General features: G+C 38.3%; 1 protein-coding gene across 3 annotated transcripts in view; it reads right to left on the bottom strand.

Annotated features, from left to right (window-relative positions):
• gstcd (glutathione S-transferase, C-terminal domain containing) overlaps window positions 1-25,889 on the bottom strand; it is a 68,934-nt gene extending 43,045 nt beyond the window's left edge. For 2 of the 3 annotated variants that reach the window (XM_067440974.1, XM_067440976.1), the window contains exons 1-5: window positions 25,754-25,889; window positions 24,918-25,378; window positions 22,384-22,824; window positions 17,286-17,543; window positions 11,816-11,909 (exon numbers count right to left, since the gene is read on the bottom strand). In XM_067440974.1, coding sequence (XP_067297075.1) covers window positions 11,816-11,909; window positions 17,286-17,543; window positions 22,384-22,824; window positions 24,918-25,334 — 1,210 coding nt within the window. In that variant the 5' untranslated portion in view covers window positions 25,335-25,378; window positions 25,754-25,889. Of the gene's footprint in view, window positions 1-11,815; window positions 11,910-17,285; window positions 17,544-22,383; window positions 22,825-24,917; window positions 25,379-25,749 lie in introns of all 3 variants that reach the window. The other variant, XM_067440975.1, reaches the window with a different exon arrangement.

Genomic DNA, 25,889 nt, shown 5'->3' with positions numbered 1-25,889 from the left:
CACTCCAGTGTTTCTGAAGAGAGCCAAGATAACTGCAAAAACCTCAACCTCAAATTGCTCTTTGGCTTAAATATGTAGAAAATTGTCCTTTCCCCCCAACCAACACAATTTTTACATCACTCTAAAAAGAACATGGTGTGAAAAGCGGAAACAGCCTCTTGGAAGAGATCGAGGTCTGGTTAGCACAATCCAGGTAGCCTTTGCTGTTTGATGTCGCAAGTAGGCCATTATAGATACATCTTTCTCCGTTTGATGGTCAGTCAGGCTTAGTGTACATTCTTATGAAATAAGATTTTAACAAGCAATATTAAGAAGTCAGACTTTTTTATATTATAGTATAGTATTTGTATTCTAGACATAGTACAAGTGCCCAATTTGTTTTTGGACGTCTTTGAAGTAGTTGTTTTTCCTTGTCTACAGCTTTTGACATCTCCACTCAGGATAGTTGCTTGGGAAAGGTCACAGTGCATACTTCCTTGGGTCCTGCGGCAGCTATCACCAGCTATTATGGACCGCCTTGTGTTTGATGGACATGTGCATCTCATATTTTAAAAAGACGAAGCGAGAATTCAAGCTAGAAAAAGGAGACCCATCTCCAGGCAGACGTGCTGTCAGGGAACAGACATAGTGCAGAGATTCAAGTAGCTCTTCGGTTTATTAATGAAGCAAAAAAGCAAGGCTGAACAGGCATTAGGCAGTACGAAAAGAAAATACAAAGTGATTTGTGCAACCTTACATTTCCTCCAGAAGACTCTGCACCTTTATTTCACAGGGCACAACTGAACCGTCAAGACAAGGACTGAATCCTAATTTGACAAAAACGTCCAAAAGAGAGACCCACCTGGGTAGGGAGATGCAGAAGCAGGAATCATCAAAAGCCTGCTGGGATTTATGCCCTTTCAGCCAGAATGATTCCAGTTCTGACAGGAGCTATCCGATCGAGAAATGTTTTACTCTCACAGAAAGATGAGCAAGAAACTGCGGATACAGAGAAGCCCGGCTTTAAGTCAGGATTTAAGAGAGGCCTGGTAAATGATCTCTGTCTGAGAAAGAAAACAGAGAATCTTTATAGACGCTAGAGCCTAGGGACTCATCCTGTGGCTTCCGAGCCACATGGGACTCTTTGCTGATAGCGGTGAGGCTCAAAATCTCACACTCCCCTCAGATACGATCTAAACAGAGTTTCTGACTGAGGCTTTTCAACTGTAATGATGAAAATTTTAGAAACGAGGACACACTTTTACATTTAAGCAGATGCTTTTATACTAGGTGAATTTTGGTTAATTCAGAGTACAGGGAAATAGCTCAAGAAAAGTGTGCCTTTTCTGCTAAATTGTAAATTTAGTTAAAGATTTATCCCAGTCTGAATTACACCATATAATTCGATTAATCAAATATTGGCCTATATTTTTAATTGAAGAAATATCATAGTAGTAATAGATTATGTATTCAGGTCGAATTATTCCACTCAACTGGCATAGGTTAGGATAATAATAATGAATTTTTTAAAATCTAATTCATATAGATATGTAATAATATATGTATTGTAAATAATAAATATGAATTATAATTATGGTTTGTCAAGAACGCCTGCCCCAAATCAAATGGGAACATCTTACCCTAAGTGTTGCTTGTCAAAATAAAGATATGCGTTATCATACACATCTTAAATATTGTATCCTTAAATCTGCCATTAACACATAGACATATACGTTTAATATTCTATAATCAATAAATTCACAGATCACTGTTGTCCAATGACAAAGAAATGTTTAACCTCAAAACTATTCAGGCAGACTACATTTCTCAAATGTCAGATTCAGATGAAAAGTGAGATTAATAAAAAGCATAATTACATCTATTGTCAAATAATATATATATATATTTAACAAAACCATAGATTAAATTATTCATAACGTATAGTTTATTTACATAAGAGTTCAAACACTTTTTCCTAGACCTTCCTAAATCCTAGATGTTTTTCCATCATAAAACACCAATAAAAGAACACATTAACAATATTGTACCATTATTCGGTGGTGCAATTGAAGGACATTTGCTATTTAAAACTAAATAAATGTTTAGGTTTCAGATAAGTGTTATGGCAAAGCCATTTAGTTGGGAACACCCATGCTCCCCTATACTTCAACACACACTACACTACTTCCCCAGGAAACAATCAGTATATAACACCCAATCCTACAAAGCTATGATAACACTGATGTCCTCATGCGTACCTTCAGTATGTGGGTTCATGTCGGACAAAGACACCGCCAAAACATACACATGCCTAGTCTGGAGAAATGTAAATACAGCCTGTGAAACCAAACACCACCCTTACACCACCTTCAAACAACACGTCAGAGATTACATTGTTCCACAGTGATGTGTACAATAGTTGTTCTGTTTGTCTAACACAGCTTCACCATACCAGAGTGTTTCAAATTCACACTTGAGTTGAGGGAGGGCGTCGAAAAAACAGGCCTGTTGGGGGCTCACCGGCCTATGAAGACGTGCCTATCAGAGGTGACGAGACACCTTCAATGATAAGAAAGGCGATGGAAGTAAACGCACTAGATACGTTTACACTTTCATGTAATCTTTTCCTTACCTTACACTTACCCTGGCGCAAAGTTTTTGTTCCAAGTATGATTTAGGGGAAAAAACCTAGAGGAACCGCAACTGAGGCAATCTATCTTGCCTTTAACATAATGTTATCATCATTCAACGGAGAACTTCAAGTGAAACACAGGCTCTCTGAACTGACGTTGACTGATTTCTGAACTCCAGGAAATAGCTGTCACACCTGAAGACAACAACTACACTCAGCACATTCCAAGAATGACCTACATCCATCTTTTTGCACCTGCATTGTGACAGACAAAAAAAGTAATGGTGCGCAACTCGCTAACTGTGATAAGTCTCTAAATTTCCAAGATAAATTTAAGCAGTGGTAGATATAACTAAAAAAGGCCCTCTAAAAGATTGTGACAGGCATCGCTTGGGTGGTTAGGTTTTTGTCAGGAAAAAAGGGAAAGTGGAAAATTCTGACATCCTGTCAATTCAACAACTCTGTCGGGTAAACAAGGAGGCTGGCATTGGCTTTTCACCGTTTAAACATAATGAGGCCTACACTGCACCACTCAAGAAATGTCAGCAGTTGAAGGCTTAGCATCTGAAAAAAAGGACACAAATGTGGCCAAAAAGCCCAGTACGCAAACAAAAGATGCTTCAGTTTTCTCAGTTTTTGTTTTGTTCAGTTTAAGAAAACTAAAAGCTGAATATCCTCACTGTCAAATTGCTAAGACCAAATATCTATCCGTACCATAGATCAATAACCCAAATGGGCCTCGATAAAACACAGCCCCTTAGAAGGGCTAGGTGATAATTAGGTGCTTTTGGCAGTTTAGCACTAGCATCTTTACCAGAAAAAAAAGAGGTGAGAAAGCAAGATGAATTTTAAATGTGACTCCTAGTGTTCTTCTAAACAGACTCAACTCAACAGTTAATTGAGTCTTCATCACAAAGGACAAAAAACAAAAAAAGAACACTGACAGCCTTTTCGTTGAGAGCAGGAATCCAGTATACCCAAGTGGACATTCAAGAAAAAACTGATTTTGATAGTTAGACAGGAGTTACAGTTGGAGGTCAGCATCTGAAGGATGATGGTTAACTAGACGCTGTGTATGAAATGAGAATGAGAACCTGGAAAGGAAGATAAGACACAGTGAAAATATAGAAGGGAGAAAGAGAGATGAGAAGGTCGGGGGGAAAAAATTGCAAATAACACTGTAATTTACTGTTCTCTGTGGCCTGATTCAATGTATTATTCAGAATGACAAAAGAGTAACACAGCATGAAAATTAACTAGGACAATCTAAAGGAGGAGAAGAGAGCGAAAGGGGAGAAGAGATGCTTGTTTTACACTGTAACCAGGCTGTAAATTATAACACCAGCATAAATTAAATTAACTATTGGCACCCAAGCACTGCATAAGAATAGCTTTTTGTGTAAATATAGGACAAAACCCCCCCAAACAAACATTCTTCACATAATGAGAAAAATAACTACCAGGTTAAGAAAGTGACATGCATGAATATTCATTAGGTTGCATTTTGCAAATAAAAAGGATTGCTGTACTGCACTCAAATTCATGACTCAAACATTTCATCAATTAGTAAAACTCATTTAAAGCTCTCTGGAGTGTGGGCTATATTGGAACCGTTACCAAGTTGAGAAAGTGCTGATGAATCTCGAGTTGGGACCAACAAAACTGAAAGCCAGCTTTGACAGCAACATTTAATTGGTATTGATTAACTGAAACAATCTAACAGAAGAAATGGAGGCTAAATTAATCAAACTGAATAAAATATCGGCTCCTGGAAGGGTAAACGCCATTTGCAGCTGGCACATTGTAAGGGAAAAAAGTGGGACATTCATTTAAAATTTTCTTGTTAATCCAGAAAATTATCAGAATTAAAGAATGTCTCCCTTTCAATTCACAGGAAGTAGAATTTGAAGGACAGGAAATCACATTTTTAAATTGTAATTATGCAAAAATATATATAATACTAAAAACAGATAATGAAATATATAAACTAAAAACAAATGTATATACCATAGGCATATATACACTCACCTAAAGGATTATTAGGAACCCCATACTAATACTGTGTTTGACCCCCTTTCGCCTTCAGAACTGCCTTATTTCTACGTGGCATTGATTCAACAAGATGCTGAAAGCATTCTTTAGAAATGTTGGCCCATATTGATAGGATAGCATCTTGCAGCTGATTTGTGGGATGCACATCCATGGCACAAAGCTCCCGTTCCACCACATCCCAAAGATGCTCTATTGGGTTGAGATCTGGTGACTGTGGGGGCCATTTTAGTACAGTCAACTCATCATCATGTTCAAGAAACCAATTTGAAATGATTCGAGCTTTGTGACATGGTGCATTATCCTGCTGGAAGTAGCCATCAGAGGATGGGTACATGGTGGTCATAAAGGGATGGACATGGTCAGAAACAATGCTCAGGTAGGCCGTGGCATTTAAACGATGCCCAATTGGCAATAAGAGGCCTAAAGTGTGCCCAGAAAACATCCCCCACACCATTACACCACCACCACCAGCCTGCACAGTGGTAACGAGGCATGATGGATCCATGTTCTCATTCTGTTTATGCCAAATTCTGACTCTACCATCTGAATGTCTCAACAGAAATCAAGACTCATCAGACCAGGCAACATTTTTCCAGTCTTCAACTGTCCAATTTTGGTGAGCTAGTGCAAATTGTAGCCTCTTTTTCCTATTTGTAGTGGAGATGAGTGGTACCCGGTGGGGTCTTCTGCTGTTGTAGCCCATACGCCTCAAGGTTGTGCGTGTTGTGGCTTCACAAATTGTTTTGCTGCATACCTCGGTTGTAACGAGTGGTTATTTCAATCAAAGTTGCTCTTCTATCAGCTTGAATCAGTCGGCGATATGTGAATTTTTGGGGGGCGATAATGGCATTCAAAAATATCGCGATATCCGATAATATCATCTACTCCGCACTGATCCCGCCCACTCCCCTGCGTGCGCCACAAAATTTTCCAGGCATAAAATGGAGGACAACGGCTTAATATCCAAGAAAAGATGTACATCAGTAATTTGGCAGTATTATGGATTTAAACCAAATGCAAATGGTGAACCGGCGGATCCAACAGAGGCTATCTGCAGGCTGTGCATAAAAAAAGAAAGAAACTGAAGGTTAAAGATGCACAGACCACTAATCTCCGCAGCCATATCCACATACACTACCCAGCAGTAGTGGCCTCATCTGAGCCCCGCTCTGCAGCCGCTTCCCAACGACGACGGATATGTGGTCGAGCAGACACCTTAAATGTCAATTAGAGCTTAGATCGTGCTCAAAAAAAATCAAGCCCAAACCCTACCAGAGCATGTGCACGTTGTGTCCGAGCCTTGCCCGGCCCGGCCCGACACGTTAACTGTAATTAGGAGAACGAGCCTGTAATGAGCGAAGCGGACCGGTGTGACTCATGTTAAAACTAACATTAATGAAATAAGCTGATAACACTGTTTTCCCAGAGCGACTGTACAGCCAAATCAACTTTTGCTGTAATATTGTCCCGTTTAACACTGTGAAGCTGCTTGTGAAACAATGCACTGTGAAACAATCGTCAATGTAAAAGAACTATAAAAATAAAGCTGACGTGACTCAGCTCAATAATCCGCAGGCGCGCTCATGAACCGCTCACCTGTGAAATAATTAAATCCAGCTCAGACATTTATCTGTAGCTCACTTTGTTGTAGCCATTAAACAATGTTTGTCTTCTTTCTTTTTGCATATGTTTGAATAGGCCTATTATAATATTATTTTACATTTCATCTGATTATGATAAGTGCAAAGATGCGAGTGAGTCAGAAATGATTTTGGTGGTTATATTTAGTTTAATATTAAGTTTTGTTTTGTAGAAAGCATTCTTTCGTTTTGTTTAAATTCTATCTTAATTTTAATAATGGTTTCTTTGGTCAATTGCCTGGGTTTAATAAATAATAAGCAAATAGCAGACATTAATCGTGTCGAAGTCGCCGGAGTGATCGCTTTTATTGCTCATGAACTAGAGCACGTATCTCATAAATAAACCGAAACGCAGCAAGCTATACTTGCCTCAGAGACATGAGAAATATGCGTATAGAAAGCTTAAAATGTCCACTTTTAAACGAAACGATTCGAAACGAAAATATTTAATTAAGCAAAGAGCAGTGTTGACGCGAGCAGCTCATGCGTTTCTGTTCAGACTACTGCGCTCAATCACTGCACGATCTGTGAGTTTAACGCACATTTTAACATCACTTTAATATATTTTTCTTTCATTTTTTATATTATAATCATTTTATTCTAACCTTTATTTTATAGTATTTAAAATACAGGCCTATGGTTAGCTTTTATAGACATTTTCAACCGTTTAAGGTTGAGCTATTTTTTTTCTTCCGTTGAGCTATTTTTCCCCCCAAAGATTTCTCTCTCGTTTTATTTTTAGCGTTAGTAGGCTATTTTAAATGTTTTCCAGGTTTCCATGTTAGATTAATGTTTGTATTATTAATAGGTTATTAAATTTATAATTTAGCCTAATAGCCAATAATATTTTTAGAGCGTTTTAAAACATTTAGCCAAGCCAATGTGCTTCTCTTTGAGTGTGTATAATGAAAACACAACCGTCTTATCCATAATTCAATGTTTTGCTTTAACACATATAGGCTACTGCAGTTATGCATCAAAAACACTAAAAGGGTGAGTGTATAGAAACTACTATTTATAATGTATTTGGCAACGCAGTGTCCTGTAAGTTTATCAATCGTAATTTTTATGATGTCGATTATTGTCTGATAACACTGACTGTTATCGATATCGAGATATTTGCGAGACATCGTCGTTATATGATAATATCGTCATATCGCCCAGCCCTACTGCATACTGAATGTTTTTTCCCTTTTCACACCATTATTTGTAAACCCTAGAAATGGTTGTGCGTGAAAATCTGTGTGTGTATGTTAACTGAGCAGATTGTGAAATACTCAGACCGGCCCGTCTGGCACCAACAACCATGCCATGCTCAAAATTGCTTAAATCACCTTTCTTTCCCATTCAGACATTCAGTTTGGAGTTCAGGAGATTGTCTTGACCAGGACCACACCCCTAAATGCATTGAAGCAACTGCCATGCGGTTGGTTGATTAGATAATTGCATTAAAAAGAAATTGAACAGGTGTTCCTAATACTCCTTTAGGTGTGTGTGTGTGTGTGTGTGTGTGTGTGTGTGTGTGTGTGTGTGTGTGTGTGTGTGTGTGTGTGTGTGTGTGTGTGTGTGTGTATGTGTGTATGTATGTATATAAATATATACATACACATATTATATATATATATATATATATATATATATATATATATATACACACACATATATATATATATATATACACACACACATATATATATATATACACACATACATACATACATACATACATTATATATATACATATATATATATATATATATATATATATATATATATATATATATATATATATATATATATATATATATATATACATATTTTATATACATATACACACACATACATACACACATATTATATATACACATATATTTCTTTTAAAAAACAATGTTTTAATATACCAGGATTTTTTTTATTTCTTTATATATCAATCAATGTTTCTGTCAGTAAGACCTTTACTTAACTTTAATGCTTTAAATAATGCTTTAATGCTATTAAAAATGCTTTGACAAGCAAACATTCAGTTAAACAAGTTTTTAATTTTAATTTTATTTAAATCCTTATAATCCTTATGTTTAAATTTGAATTGCAATTCTGTCTCATGTTTGCTTTCTACAGTAAATTCCAACTGAACTGGAATTTACAAGGTATTTTCAATTTAACTCTGAATAGTGAACTTTGAATGTACTCTGAGAAGTGGGAGCAACCACACTGACTTATTCAGGTATAAGTCGTGCCACAATAATTCTTCACAATACTTCTAAATGTGTTAATTTAGCCAAGCCACTGAAGTGAGCACTAATGGGCGAAGCTGCATGTAATCTCTGCCTCAGACTGCACTGCCACAGACTGTCTGAAGCCAATAGCACAGTAAAATGGCAAGAACAGGATGAAATCTAACAGACTAAGCTCTACATTTTCCAAGAAACAGGGTGCAAAGGTTATTTTGAGTCATCAAGAAACAAAACCATGTCTGCAAGGTTGCTACAGGGTTGCATGCAAGCCTCTTACTGAGGTACTATTGATTTTAGATTTATCTGCCCTAACATCACACAAAAAGGCAGCCGAAAACTTTTAAGTCAGCCAAGATAGCATGGACCGAATGTTTGCCAACTGTCAAAGTCTGGCTCCTTGAAAAGACACAGCATGTGTCTTTGAGGGTTTAGAAGTCATTTCTAAATAGTTCAATCATGTGACTGAGCAATAATGTGTCTTTGAAGGTTCTGGAGGCTCTCATTTGAACTTCCCTTCTCTATGGCCATGAACTGTCAAGAGATGAACCATTTCAGACAAGTAGCTGCCAAAACAGACAGATGCGCCCGGAATGCACCTCCCATGTAAACGGCCCCTTCCCACATAAACACACTGGAGTCTCCTAATGCTCAACAGGGCCAGTGTTGACAGTGAAAATGAATTTACATTCAAGGCACCACTGCCAACCATGTTTCCCAGGTGGCCCCTGGGGCTTCTCTCTGCTCTGTAGTGGTGACAGCGACTAGTTCTCTCTCCCGCTCTCGACAAACTGCATAATAGACACCCTGGCGATGCAATCCTCCCACAGACTGCCCTCAATTTAAAACAATATTTATCAGCACTGTGGAGGTGGCTTGCAAAATGTGGGTGGTAGTTGCGGTAGTCTCACAAACGTCTAAATATTTAGCTAAAATGGCTCCCAAAGAAAATGGCCAATAAAGGCAAAATTCATATCACTGCCTTTTAGGGAAGGAAGCATGTCAAATTACTAAAGATTTATGTGGCAAAGCCAATCTGTCAAATGAAACAGGACTTTGTAATCTTGTCCATACGTCAGCTCCTCTATAGATGTGCCCACGTACCAACATCTTATCCAATGACGCACACATTGACACTAACACACCCTGAAACAACTAAATGCGGGAGGAAAAAATTACAAGAGAATGTCCCAGAAGAGACTCTGAATGCTCAACACACGCATATCGTCACACACGCATGGTGAGAACAGTTAAATAATGTTTAGTCCAACAATGTGGAAAGGCCCAACACAGTGCCTTGAGGCACTCCTACACCATCTTCTAGTCAGAAGCTCTATTGGCTGGCATTTAAAACTCTTTTTTCCCCCATCATTTAAAATTGTTTCCTGTGTGTGGGAAGGCAAAATCTGCTGACTACACATCTAAATGTCTGCTTGAGTGATCTGGTTTAAAAGTTAGGATACAATAATTCAAGAATCAGAGCTTTGGGTGTCGCAGACAGACTGCTGATACACTTTCCCTAAACATTGCCGACTATGACAATCCCATAAAAATAGAGCTTGTCATCACTCCACGGGTTATCTGAATGTTGAAAGACGACAGGAGCGATTAGTGGAGCGCTGAAGCGATAGAGGATTCATAACAAACAGCAGGACATACATAGGCCTCTCTGTTCTTACACCTTCTCTCTGTTACTGCACATGGATTCGGCACTTGAAAAGACATTACAGTGAGGCGTGTGTGGGCGCATGCCGACAGACAGAGCCGCTACAGTAAAAGAAAAAGATGGTACCAAATAAAAGCATCATACTTTTGCATGTGGGGGTTCATCTACGTGCCTATGCTCAGAGTGTGACTTGGTCTCAGAACTGTTTTCTCTGAAGGGCCCTGAAATAAAACACTAGAAAATCAGCAGTAAAGAGGCAACATTACTCACGGACCATCTAAAATGTCCAGAGAATTTGTTCTCGAGTCTTCACAGCACATTGCAGACAATCATTTATACTCATTTGGGAGTTCATCTTTGAAATAGAGTTTGATGCAAATGTGAACAGAGCGATGGGAGAAGCAAAAAGCCTCAAATAATAAGCAATCTTAGAATGCAAATGGAAAAGGAATCAGTTTTTATTTGGGGAGAGACTAAAAATCATGACACTCTCCTTTGACCTTGGCAGCAAAAAGCAGTTACTTTGTACTTAGAGGACAATGAATCTGCTATATTGACTAAAAGGGATACTTCAGCTGAAAATTCTGTCACACTTTCCAAACCTGTGCTTCCATTCATCAATGGAAGAAAAAGAAGACTATTTAAAGAATGTTCATGCTGCTCTCTTCTATGTAATACACTTTTGAGAAGCATAAAATTAGGTACCGAATTTGAGCACAAACTCTGAAATCCCCATTTACTTTTTGTTTCTTTCTCACAAACAGGAATTATATGTAGTCTTTTGACTGAAGTAAATGATGCTCTTAGGGGCGTGGCTTGATTGGGATTGTTTCCAGAGTCCAGACTCTTTAAACGAACTGAATTTCTGTCTCTTCGCGGAGCTCACTCATCGGTCTGTGCGAGGTGATTGGCATCTCGCTCGTTCCTGGTGAAAAGCAGCCGCCTGCTGTTTGAGCTAGTTAAGACTCCAGAACACGGCAGCGGCGTGCTCATGACACAGGACAGGAATGAACACTCTCTGCCCAGAAACGCATTTCTAAAGCCATGGCATACATTTTCCTCCAAAAAGGCAAAGCAATGCCTGAATGTAGGAGATAAAATGGTCCGTAACTGATTTTAGATGACTTATTATATGCTTAAGTTGATGCCCATCAATCATAGACATTAAAGCTGTCAACTACATCAATTGCTGAAATCATATCTAAGCTAGTTCCTTCGTGGTCACTGTGTGAAGCAGCAACAGTTGAAAATGAAATCAAGAAAACTAGGGAAGCGTTGCAATAGTGCTATTTCTTTGACAAGTATATATTACTTGTCATGCATAATGGATTACAATTTTGAATGCTTCACTGTATAGAGAACAATTTTCTACATCCTTACAGGATTGGCTGAAGGAAATTATACAGATAAGGTTTTACTGAGATGCAGAACATAAAGAGACAAGGAAAGGATGAGGAAAATAAAGGGAAATGGGATTACAAAAGGCATCGGCTGCATGACTACCAAAATGATTCAGCACATACTGTATATTTAGATATTAAATGAATCAAAAAGATGCTCATAACTATTGGTACAGGGCTGTGTTCCACTTGTTTGGAAAACACCCCGAGGTTACCTTCAGTGGGGTTGACGGCTGCTGGTAGGCTCTCCCAATCAACAGTCCATGAGGGGCAAGGGTGAGCGGTGTAAACAGCGTCTATGCCTTTTTCCTGCAGGACACAAGAACACATAAACACTCCCGACAGAAGCCTGCAGGCAACAGCATTTTGCTCCAGCTGACCAGTTCTCACACTTCCTCAGAACACCTGACTGAGACAGGATGCTAATTAAATCAGGGACCCGTTACAGAGCAGTTCATCCCACTTTAGAAACTACTTTAAAGGCTGAAGTCCTGTAATTGATTTTTTAATTTTTCTAGTTGGTACTTAATCTTCAAAGAGACCCACAAGAATAGGTAAAAAGTGTGCTATGACAATTATTCCTCATTGAGATGCAAACCAAGTACTAATACATGCAATGCTACAGAACACAAAAATATATGGTTTCGTGTTGGAGGATTTTATAAGGTACTTTTTTATTACAAACAAGTCAGTTTGGTGAGATTAGGTTAGTCACCTACATAGAAAGAAATTAACCTACACGATCAAACAAACTCAAGTGGAACGGGGTGAAGATAGGGTGAGATTGGTGTTAAGACTTTTTGCTTTACAAAATGTACAAACAATAAGAAATGAAAGAAACAGTATTCAAGATCCAAAAACGGTGCAAAAAACCATAGAAGCATAAAAAAAAGTCATAGTCCATTTGACTCATGCACTTTATCTGAAGAACACTGTATATAAAAAAAAAAAAAAAAACTTTCTAAATGTGCAGTAGGTAATTTTTAGGGGCATCTAATGGTAAGGTTATGAATTGCAATCGCCCAGCAATCACCCCTCCCTTTCGAAGCACTTAGAGAAGCTACGGTGGCCGACAGGAAAAAAATTTCATCGTCTGAGACAGCAGAGAGAAGCTAGCGCTCAGTAGAGCAGTTTGTCTATTTAGGGCTACCGTAGAAACATGGCTGCGAAAAAAGGTGAGCTCACTGTAAGAGGACCCACGGTGTATGGAGATAGAAATGGCTCATTCAAAGGTAATAAAAGCATAACGGTACATTTTGTAAGGTATACACCACTGAAAATGTAGTTATGTATATTATATTAGATTTCTGTCAATAGATACTCATAAATACTAAACACTGCACCTTTAAGATAAAAACTGTAAATGGTTTAATATCACATTAACTACAATAGAATAACAGCCAAAGAACATTCCCAGAATTCCCTGTGTGATACATCACACACGATTATATTTTAAGTAGTTTTGGTTCTTCATATTTCGACCCTATGACCCTGTATACTGGCAATGAACTCTGATTCATCATGTGAATTTATATCATATAACTGTAATATTATGGTGGTTATCAGTACATTTTAAGATAAAACTCAGATTATGGCAGTTAAACAACTTAACATTTTATAACTTAAAGGAATATATGTTTACAAGTTAAATATACATCTATAATTGTGTAATACCTGAAACAATGTTTCAAAGTATTTTTACAGTGAAATTCAGGCAACCAGACCTGCCAATTTGTTACCGTAAATTTAACAGGATTTTTTTTACAGCTTTTACCTCACTCACTCTTAAAAAAAACGGATTAAATGTTTAAACTGTGTAAAAACTATTTATCTACATAATAAAACCCAGTCAACTAATGAACTGCTTATTTCTAATAACACTGCAATACAGAAAATTGCATTTATCAAATTGCGTTATCAATGTACTTTTCTTGTGGTTTCCTTCTTTTCATTTGAAATTGGCAAAATACAATTATTAAATATCCCTCTACAGATTTTGGGATCCCAGTCCCAAAACAAGATTATATGATGGATCGCTCCAGTCCTGACTTCTGGACTGGAGCGACACAACACATTGGTCAACACATCCACAATATCAACACAGACAACAAATAAAGTTAATATCCCTCTCGAAACACTTTGGCAGCGAGTGATTTAATTGAGTAAAACCATAAAAAAAATCTTTGAAACTAACAAATGAAGCTCCTGAAATGCTCTTGGTCATTGATTTAGAACAAGTCAGGTTCTGGTTCTGGTTGTTAAACAGTAGCTATGGGTGGTGCGTCTCTGTTTGCTGCTCTGTCATTATAAATCCAGGCTGGCCACAAGGTTTGGCTCCATAAATGAAAATGTCATTTGCTCTAAAGCAATGAGCCACCAGCAACAGCTGCAGAGCAGACCTAAAGCAGAAAGCACGCAGCCTGGAAAATCCCAGCGGACTGCTATGCATTAAGAGAGCCTGCTGAGCTCCAACTCATTCACACACACCAAATTGATATCCACTAGCGTGACGGGAAATATCTGATTTATAGTAGCTGAATGCCAGAGGTGGCAAACGTCAAGCACACATACACATAAAAAGCTGGAAGTTCTGCAGCAGGCCTAAAAAACTAGACGGCAGCTGTGTGTTTTTATCACCTGCTGGGGACTCGACTTTAGCATTGTGGTCCGGTGCAGACAGGATAGAGACCCGGCATTGTTACTCTGTTTGCCTCTCCTGCGGGAGTCGTACGCCAGAAGTGTATAAGACCACTGTGGACTCTTTACTCATTATCGGCAGATTTCTGCACCGGGGAAGAAGTGTTGTTGGAGTTTGTGGGCCGTTTAGATGCTGGGTAAATCAGCAGGATTGCTATGGAAGTGGTGGGAAATTGAATAAGCAGGCAGAAGACTGCACAGGAGGTTATGGACTGAATCAACGGTTCCTCTGGGGGGGAAAAAAAAGAGCACTCATCAGGACAGTTATGATGATGCCACAAGCTGAGCTTTCCATGTAATACAGCTTTAAATGTGCATTATTATCTGGAAAGGTGAGAAAACATGGGAGTCTGCAAGTCTGTTATATAAAGTTCTTCAATTGGTAGAGAAAGAGTAATAATGTATAAGCCTTTAAAAAGTATGCAGGCCTTTCCGAGGTATATAAACATTGGTAATACTAAAACATTTTGATATACAGTAGCTCCAAACCAATTTAAACACTAGATACAAAACAAAACAAAAAAACAATTACTGAATTTGATTTAAAGAAACATCACTTGTTTTAATATTTTGTGACAATATAAAACATGCATATATTTTAAAATGTCCGTAGACATATATTAAGATTTTTATTTTATTTTTATAATAGATGTATAGCTCTATATAGAATATATTTTTTGTATCATCATCAAAGAAAACCACACTGTGGTTTTGGTAAATGTCCAAAAATGGACTTTCTACAAATTTTTCTTGCTGACAAAGAAAAAAAGGCCCCTTACCTTGGTTAATATAGTTAAATGTTTCAGACAAGTCTAGATGCTTGACTGGCTTGGTATGGGGTCACTAAATGGTTAAACATTAGCCCACCTTTCAGGACAGACATGTTTGACCTGATCTTCTGTTTGTGAAAAGGAGAAAAATGGAACTCTAGGAAAAGAATAATTTCTTAAAAAAAATTTATTATAATACATCATTATTAATTACATGAACACTTGTTGTGTTTAGGATTCCTAAAGACAGTGAAGATGAATAAAATAAGTAATTTTTATGATACAAATTAATGGACTAAAATATGAAACTAACTTAATTATTTTCTACTTCAAATAAAATGTAATAAAATTAGCTACTTTCCTGAAGCTCAACCAGTAGAGCATGGCGCTAGCAACGCCAAGGTCATGGGCTTGATTCCCAGGGAAAGCAAGAACTGACAATAATGTAAAAATGTGTACCTTGAATGCAATGTGAGTCGCTTTGGATAAAAGCGTCTGCCAAATGCATAAATGTTATGTAAATGTAAATAAAATAAATAAATCTATGTACACTCACCTAAAGGATTATTAGGAACCCCATAATAATACTGTGTTTGACCCCCTTTCGCCTTCAGAACTGCCTTATTTCTACGTGGCATTGATTCAACAAGATGCTGAAAGCATTCTTTAGAAATGTTGGCCCATATTGATAGGATAGCATCTTGCAGTTGATGGAGATTTGTGGGATGCACATCCAGGGCACGAAGCTCCCGTTCCACCACATCCCAAAGATGCTCTATTGGGTTGAGATCTGGTGACTGTGGGGCCATTTTAGTACAGTGAACTCATCGTCATGTTCAAGAAACCAATTTGAAATGATTCGAGCTTTGTGACATGGTGCATTATCCTGCTGGAAGTAGCCATCAGAGGATGGGTACATGGTGGTCATAAAGGGATGGACATGGTCAGAAACAATGCTCAGGTGGGCCGTGACATTTAAACGATGCCCAATTGGCACTAAGGGGCCTAAAGTGTGCCAAGAAAACATCCCCCACACCATTACACCACCAACACCAGCCTGCACAGTGGTAACAAGGCATGATGGATCCATGTTCTCATTCTGTTTACGCCAAATTCTGACTCTACCTTCTGAATGTCTCAACAGAAACTGAGACTCCAGTCTTCAACTGTCCAATTTTGGTAAGCTTGTGCAAATTGTAGCCTCTTTTTCCTGTTTGTAGTGGAGATGAGTGGTACCCAGTGGGGTCTTCTGCTGTTGTAGCCCATCTGCCTCAAGGTTGTGTGTGTTGTGGCTTCACAAATGCTTTGCTGCAGACCTCGGTTGTAACGAGTGGTTATTTCAGTCAAAGTTGCTCTTCTATCAGCTTGAATCAGTCGGCCCATTCTCCTCTGACCTCTAGCATCAACAAGGCATTTTCGCCTACAGGACGTTTTTTTCCTTTTTACATCATTCTTTGTAAACCCTAGAAATGGTTGTGCGTGAAAATCTGTGTGTGTATGGTAACTGAGCAGAACTGTGAAATACTCAGACCGGCCCGTCTGACACCAACACGGAACAACAACAAAAAATTCATTTTTGGGTGAACACCTTATGCCACTCTAAAAAGTTTGGGAACCACTGGCTTGAAGCATGAAATTAGGTTAGTATGACCACAATTAATTTATTTTTAAATAAAGCTCATAAATGTTTTTATTTATTTATTTATTTATGGATTAGGACATTCCACAATAAATACAAGCATTTCATTGTATATTAAAGTTTATCCGTTATATCCCTCTACATATTCTTTACCACAACTAATGTCTGTCAGACACAGAGCTAAAAGAAGTCGCAGTGCTTGTCGAAGTCAGACAGCCACGTAATACCAGCCTCCTTAAAGTATCAAGTGGCGGGGAGCCCCATCAGTTAAGAGCGAGTCAGTACGGCTGCTGTTCTGCCTCGCTGGAGTGCATAAATCCTTTATCATCGCGGTTCAGGCCCGCAGTGGCACACAAGGCTGCTGTAAAGGGGCGAGAGCACGGCACTGAACGTATTGAGAGCAGATCGCTGTTTAGGGATTATGTGAGTTCGCCACTGACAGGTTTAGTGAAGTGGCAAAGAGAAGCGCTTCTGTGTAATCTCCTTCCGTGAGAGGGAAGAGTTAGGGAAAGAGGAACGAGGAGAATAAAATAAAAGAGCAGGTGAGCGGGAGAAAAAGAGCGAGTGAAATTCAATTACCTGCAGTTTGGTGAGAGTTGGCCTCGGGCCCCCGATGAAGGGCTCTTGTTTGAGTTTAGGGCCTTCCTGCTCTGCTCCACTGGATCGTGGGGCCTCCGGCTTGGGAGGGCAAAGGTTGACCGAGCTGAGACTGAAGAGAGCCATCCCACAATCCTTTGCTGCCTTCAGTACACTGGGGAGCTCCTGCACACGCTGGTACCATCTCAGCAGCAAGGGCAGATGGGACAGGGTGGAGGGGGTGTGCTTTTGGATGGAGATCTACAATGGTTTAATCAAAGACATGATAGTTAGAATATTCAGAGCATAAATGTGTCATATGTCTGTGTATAAAAGGGATATATTAAATAGTTTTTTTGCATTAATAAAACGATGACCATATTTAGGATTGTTACCACTTTCTAAACATGTTTTATATTGTAACTTTTTGTATGACAATTAAGCACATTTTCCCCCACCAATTCTATTTATTGCAATGCAAAAGAAAAATTATATAATGTAAATTGCTAAATATTTATATCTCATGGAAGTATTTGTTTGACTGGTTTGTTGGTTTAAAAAAAAAAAAAGCCCATACCGCCCAGCCAAAAAAGGTGCTGTTTGGATTTAAATAGGCAAATGATTGGAGTCTATGATTGGATCATTATTGCAGTGATTATTATAGTGATTATTCATATAACTATGTTAAATGTTTGGCATCAGTACTTCTAACCCTCATTGATGGAGTGTTCAGCTTTTCATTTCTTAAACATCCATGTAGGAAGACACATCATGGCCATATTCCAGGATGACAATGTCAAGACTCCTCAGCTCAAATGGTGAAAGAATGGTTGGGAGGGAGCATACAGAATCATTTTCACACATGAATTGGCACCACCAGAGCTTAAATTCCTTAACCCCTGGTTTCAGAGACGTTTCGTTTTAAGTCCCAGACTTAAACCTTAAAATATGTCAGTGCTATCGTTTTTTCTCAAGATGCACCAGTACACCAGTAATGATTATTTTCTACGGCACATTCATAAAAACTATGTAAAAGTCATAATTGAACTAAAGTCTAATCTGGCTTAATCCAAGCACTGTCTGTGAAACCAGGCCAAGTCTTTGGGATGTGCTAGAGGAGACTTTACAGAGTGCTTGAATCTTGCAATTTCAATACTAGACCTTGACCATAAGTATGCACCTCTTAATGGAAATAACATCAAAATATTCATGACACAACTGATTATTCATGCTCCCTCTCAGCCAATTTAGTACAACTTGAGAGTGAGTAAATGATGACAATTTTCATTTTTGGGTGAACTATCCCTTTAAGATTGTTTTGGTATTGAAACATTTCAATTAAAATGTCTATAATATATGTGTGCATGTGTGTGCACTTGTTTATTGGTCCCCACAATGTAATATAAACCAGCCAGCGGTCCCCACAATGCAAATGGAAACATTTATAAACATACTAGATTATGTTTTTTTGAACATGTAAAAATGCAGCATGTTTCCTGTGATGGGTAGGTTTAGGGGCAGGGGCAGTTTAGGGGGATATAATGTACAGTTTGTACAATGTAAAATCCATTACACCTATGGAGAGTCCCACAATTCACAAAAACCTAACGTGTGCGTGTGTGAGTGTAAACATATATGGATGCATGTATGCGTATGGTTCTAAAATATATAGTTCTAAAATATACATATTATTGTTATTATTAATGATTGCATTTTTTTAGATTCAGTTGAAACTGAAATCAGGATCCAAATACATAAGAATAGAAACTGAGGTTACATTTCAGAAAACCAATGTGCAATCGTTATGGCAAATGGGCGAGACAGTGGAGGCTGTGTGTGAATGTTGTGCTCCTGTGGAATTTTCTAAAACAGCATGAATGCATATTAAAAAATGCACACTGACAGCGAGATGCTGTGACTTAAGTAACCCATCAAAGTGTTGTCCACTGAAGCGAGATCGGCTTCAGAGCTGTGCCGCTTCTATCATCGCTCCGCAGAGGAAAGACGGGGAGAACGCGATGAGGAGGACAGAAGGAGGGAGACATGCTAGATGGAGTGTGAAACTAGGAGGCACCGATGCGCCGCTGACCACAGAGAGACGAGAGCAAGTGGATGACAGGAGAAGAGAGAGAAGAATGAACAATGATCAGAGGAGAAAGAAAAGAGCAAGAAAGAAAGAGAAAGGGATGACAGATGTACACAAACATCCCCTTAAAGAGACAGTATAGTCTGTACTCTGCTCCAGAGATATCACTGCAATGTTTGTCTTTTGTATGGAGGTCTATGTCTAGAATACATTGAGATATCATTCTTGTCTATTAATGCATGTTTCACTAATTTAAAAGGATAGTGCACCCAAAAATGAATATTTGATGTTTATCTGCTTACCCCCAGGGCATCCAAGATGGAGGTGTGTTTGTTTCTTTAGTAGAACACAAAGATTTTTAACTCAAACCGTTGCTCGTACAATGTATGTCAATGGGGTGTTTTTAATGAGAGTAAAAAACAGACATATGAATCCATATTATATATATATAGTCCTCATTAGTGCCTGCGCAGGACGGTCATGTGGCATCTACGCAAATATTTCTATGACTGCACCGGTATTTTGTCTTTTGGTAGACAGTAATGCCGCTTGGGAATACTAGATGAGATTCGTCTGATATGAATTAAAAAATACCATAAATACTGTTGGGTTTCTCACAGAAACCAATCATTTTGTGTCTTAAGACATCCATGTGTCACCACGAGCCGCAGGGTTTAATATGGATTCGTATATCTGTGTTTTTTACTCTCATAGAAAACACCCATATAAACAACGGTTGGAGTTAAAAATCTTCTGGGGGTAAGCAGATAAACATCACTTTTACATTTTTGGGTGAACTATCCCTTTAAATTTAAATAATTAAAAGCATGATTTTACTCATTTAAGGAATAATACACGTTCCAAGTTAAGCAGTATCATAATGCAAAGCTTATCATTTTATAAAGGCACATATGAATTCTACTGTTAAAACATTCATTTTAAAGTTTTATAATTCATAATAACACATACTGTTTGTCTTGTGGCTACTCTATTGAAACAAAGATTTTTTTAAAGTATTTTAATATTTAAGGATTGGCCTCATTTACTCCTATTGTAAGCGCCTCACTGTAACCCCGGCTTTTGCTTTTTTAAAGAAAACGAGGGTAATCGACATCATGCCACTAGTGCTGTCGATTCCGCTAAATTTGTACTGAACCCAGAATATAGTGTGCAATCGTGATCACACACTTTTTCAGCAGCCTTGGTTCTGAATCCGGAAGTATTTTTCCCATTAATTTTTCGTACAGAGATTTTTAAAAAGCCTTCGTTAAAGAGTTAAGCCATGAACCAGGCCAACCAGATACAGAGTTAGTAACAACATTACAAACCCTGATTTAAAGCAAAAAAAGTATTGTGTACTTTATTGTGTATTGTGTAAATTACAATCCCATGAATCATTGTGAATCACAATTAAACAGATAAATATAAAACTAAAAAATATTTATGGTATATAGAGAAACCACTTTTATAGGGAAATATGGATATTTAAACAAATAACAGACTGTCATTAGCAGTGGTTTATCCGAGTGGATGCTTAAGTGTGATACTTTTGGCAGGATTTGCTAATTTTGAATCTCTGATTGGTTGAATTTTTTTATTTTTTTCAGAATCGTGAGAAATGCAAAGTTTTTCTCAAGTGGACCGATGACTTCAAAGGAAGCATACATCCCATCGATCAACAACCTTGTAGCTCAGAATGGGTGTGTCTTTAAAAATTTAAAATCAAATCAAGAGAAAACGATTGGGATTTTTACTTCCAGAACTGTTGCACTCTATCCCTGCAACCAAACCAAAATAATCAAATTACATACAGGGATGATCCTGATTGGCTGTCAATGTTTTTTTTTTTCAATCATCAGCTTGAAAAAAAATCACTCTGAAAGGAATTCCAACAATATTGTTCCTCTGTGTTATTATAGTTTTGCTGTGGTGTGGACTTCCTATTCTCATAGAATCAGAACGGTCTGTTATTGTCCTTGGAATGAACAGATCTTAAAGATATCTGTTCATCTTCAGAAAACACAAATTAAGATATTTTGGTAACAGTTTATTTTAGAGTTCAGTTACTAACTATTAACTAGTTGCTTATTAGCATGCATATTACTACGATATTGGCTGTTTATTAGTACTTATAAAGCACATATTAATACCTTATTCTGCATCTCTTAATCCTACCCAATACCTAAACTTAAATGCTACAAAAACTACCTTACTAACTATTAATAAGCAGTAAACTAGGAGTTTATTGAAGCAAAAGTCATAGTTAATAATTAACGTGTTCCCCATATTAAAGTGTTATAGATGTTAAGTGTAATAAAATCTGAGCTAGTTCAGTACTCTCCATATACAGATAACACATATGTATTGAGCGGTTTAGTCCAGCCCGATCACTTTATGATGAACAGATTAATTTAATTGATTTTATTCACATTTAACCATTTTAGGTTTCCTAAAGAACATGTCAGTTTAGTTGTTAAAAGAACTATCTTTTTCTTAGTGTAAAGAACATTTTAACAATCAAAAACCCTTATTCCACTATAAAGAACCTTTTGTGGAATGGAAAGGTTGCATGAAACTATCGAGGCCAATAAAAAACCTTTATGTTTAGAGTGTATAGTTATAATTCATGTTGTGAACGGGCCTTTATAAACCAAATACCACTGATGAGTAATGGTCAAACAAATACTGGCGTCAGACTGTGTCAAGCTCAGAGAGTGAAAGAGTTCAGGGACATCACACTGCAATGAATCTAATTCACAGGCCTACACAAAACTCATCCATTCCTATTTAAATTGAAAACACTGGCCTTATTTAATGCAGGATTCAGAGAATCTCCTTGAAGTAGGAGAAGTCAAAGAGTCACGAGAGACTTGTGTGTTTGATATAACTTGAAAGCACCTGTGAGACTCAATGGTCTACTCTAGTGCAAAAACAAATGAATGAATGGCTCTGTTTGTGAGGAACAGTGATTTACACGTAATGAGATAAAAACTGCTTTCGATTTGTTTGTTTTACCAGGTATTGATGGATGCAGGGCAGCAGGACGGCATCAGTGAGGGTGAAATACAGCCCTTCTGCAAACACATGCTCTAGCTCTGGCAGGTCTGTGCTCTTGACTTTCCTGATGTCGGAGCTCTCTCTGGTGGAGGGAGAAGGAACCGCGTCCGCAGAGAGCTTCGCCAGAGCAGCACTGAGCTCAACTCCAGGATGGGATTCATTCAGCTGGTCTTTCTTTGCTGTGCTGGGGCCTTTTAGTTGAGAATCACTCTTCTTCTGCTGATGTAGCTTCTGTCTGCGAATCTTGTCATCATTATGGACCTTGACGGGTTCGCCTAACCTCTTCTCTAAGTTCAGGATCGCTGCAGGAAGTCGACACATCTGGTCTTCAGGGTTTCTTAAGTGTTCCTCCACTGCAGAGGGAATGTCCAGCTCACATAGTCTAGTCCACTGACTCACCTGAGGAGCAAATGACAATTAGAAATCATTTAATAACAGATAAATATGATGTACAATCCATTAATTATTTGGATCGTTGATGTGACATGCTTTTCTAAGAGTTTCATATAATGCACTAAAAATGCACTAAAATTGTATATCAGTAATGGTCAATACAATAAAATACAAACCCGATTGCAAAAAAAAGTTGGGACACTGTACAAATTGTAAATAAAAAAGAATGCAATAATTTATAAATCTCATAAACTTATATTTTATTCACAATAGAATATAGATAACATCAAAAGTTGAGACATTTTAAAATGCCTCGCCAAATATTGGCTCATTTTGGATTCCATGACAGCTACACATTGTCAAAAGTTGGGATAGGAAGCAATAAGAGGCCGGAAAATTTAATTTACATATAAGGAACAGCTGAAGGACCAAATTGCAGCTTATTAGGTCAATTGGATACATGATTGGGTATAAAATGAGTCTCTCGGAGAGGCAGTGTCTCTCAGAAGTCAAGATGGGAGGAGGATCACCAATTCCCCCAATGCTGTGGCGAAAAATTGTGGAGCAATATCAGAAAGGAGTTTCTCACAGAAAAATTGCAAAGAGTTTGAAGTTATCCTCATCTACAGTGCATAATATCATACAAAGATTCAGAAAATCTGGAACAATCTGTTTGCGTAAGGGTCAAGAACGGAAAACCATACTGGATGCCCGTGATCTTCGGGCCCTTAGATGGCACTCCATCACATACAGGAATGCTACTGTAATGGAAATCACAACATGGGCTCAGGAATACTTCCAGAAAACAATCCACCGTGCCATTCGCCTTTGCTGGCTAAAACTCTATAGGTCAAAAAAAGAAGGAATATCTTAGCATGATCCAGAAGAGCAGGCATTTTCTCTCGGCCAAGGCTCATTTAAAATGGACATTGGCGAAGTGAAAAACTGTTCCGTGGTCAGACGAATCAAAATTTGAAGTTAATTTTGGAAAACTGGGACGCCATGTCATCCAAGCTAAAGAGGACAAGGACAACCCATCAGCGCTCAGTTCAGAATTCTGCATCTCTGATGGTATGGGGTTGCATGAGTGCGTGTAGCATGGGCAGCTTACACATCTGAAAAGGCACCATCAATGCTGAAAGGTATATACAAGTTCTAGAACAACATATGCTCCCATCCAGACGTCATCTCTTTTAGGAAAGACCTTGCATTTTCCAACATGACAATGCCAGACCACATACTGCATTAATTACAACATCATGGCTGCATAGAAGAAAGATCCGGGTACTGCCTGCAGTCCAGATCTTTCACCTATAGAAAACATTTGGTGCATCATAAAGAGGAAGATGCGGCAAAGAAGACCAAAGACAGTTGAGCAACTAGAAGCTTGTATTAGACAAGAATGGGACAACATTCCTATTCCTAAACTTGAGTCTCCTCTCCCTCCACACATGGCATGTGTTGATGCCTTGAAATTTAAAATCAACTTATTTTTATCCCTTAAAATTATACATTTTCTCAGTTTAAACATTTGATGTCATCCATGTTGTTTTTTTAATAAAATATTAAAATCTGAAACATCATCAGTGCATTCTGATTTTATAGAGCTTTTTATTTTATTTTATACAGTATTCCAACTTTTTTTAAATCGGATTTGTAAAAAATCATTTAAATAGATTTGTTTCATACTAGAAACGACGTGAAGTTGATCGTTTTAGTCACTGGCTAAAACGATCAGGCATTAATGAACACTCAATGTTTGTGGCGGTGCTGTCGGATCCATATGGTGAAGTCTGTGCTGAAAATGTGACTGATAAACTTAAACCGTTCTCTACTAATTCTCTGGGTGGGCAAAGCAAAGAAGGGAAGGAAACCTTTCCTGGTATGACGTCATAACAGGGTAATTCAAGATCAGCTCGTCTGGGCTCTCATTCTCTCAAAGGCAGAGAAACTTGGTTTACACAATCAACATTTCTAGCGACTTTGGGACAATATTCAGGCTAGAGGAACTCATATTAATGTTGAAAAACCTCATACAATAAAAATTCCATGCCATGGGATCTTTAAGCACTCTGGTTGTTTTGATATTGCAATCTCACCTCAGCACAAGCCTTAAGACAAGTGTTCTTGAAGCCTAAGAGGGACGCCACATCCCTGCGGCCTGGCATCAGCTGGCATGCGCTCTGAATGATGTGTCTTAGTACGACAGCCAGGCCGGCTCTGCAAAAGCAAACGTCAGGCTCCAGTGCAGCCGGGAGACGACACTTCTTAACCAGCCCTGGCAGCTCGTCCCTCCTCACCTCAGAGACAGAGAGACCCCCGGGCACCAGCCCTGACAGGCACGGCAGGATGTCTCCTTGATCTGTGACCAGGTAGATGTGGAAAGATGAGCACTCTGTGTAGGAAAGGAGGAAGAGGACAATAGAGGAGTGCAGGGGGAGAGACACAGCTCCATCCACACTGGACACCTCCAGATAAAGGCTCTCTCTGTCTGTTTCTGCCTCGTTTTGCTTCATTCTGACAATCTAGTGAAGGGTAGAGTACATGTGGGGCTTGAAATCTGCAACAGAAATAAAGGGACTCTTTAGAAATGTTTAATTGAATGTTTTAGCAGCATAATGCCAGAGAAAAATCTAGTGATAAATGTGAGTGAATGTCTGAAACAGTTACAAACAGATGCACTGTTATTAATAAAATGTACTCGACTTAAAAACAATGTGTTCAACTAAAAACCTCCAATGCAGCGTTAATTATATATTATGTGCAGTAAATGTTACGTTGTGCAGTAAATGCACAAAAATGTCTAAGTTAGTACATAAATAAATGTCCCTATGAGATATGACTGCGTTTTTCATGGCGTCACATCACAAAGTACAATCAGGTAAAATTAAGAAATAACAAAAACGAAGAAAGAATGTGAAGTGTACCTACTCACAGTGTTTGAATTGAGCAAAACACCCACACTAGGAAACACATGTGCAACTGTTTGTGTCGCATTAAAAATAGTCCGACTATAAACCGACAATCGCGTTTGAGTTCCACCAACGCTTAGAGTGATGGGCAAATGAAAT

The sequence above is a fragment of the Pseudorasbora parva genome, chromosome 4, assembly GCF_024679245.1.
Source record: "Pseudorasbora parva isolate DD20220531a chromosome 4, ASM2467924v1, whole genome shotgun sequence".
Taxonomy (NCBI): domain Eukaryota; kingdom Metazoa; phylum Chordata; class Actinopteri; order Cypriniformes; family Gobionidae; genus Pseudorasbora; species Pseudorasbora parva.
The sequence above is the reverse complement of the archived record's forward strand: the minus strand, read 5'-3'. Positions and strand labels throughout refer to the sequence as shown.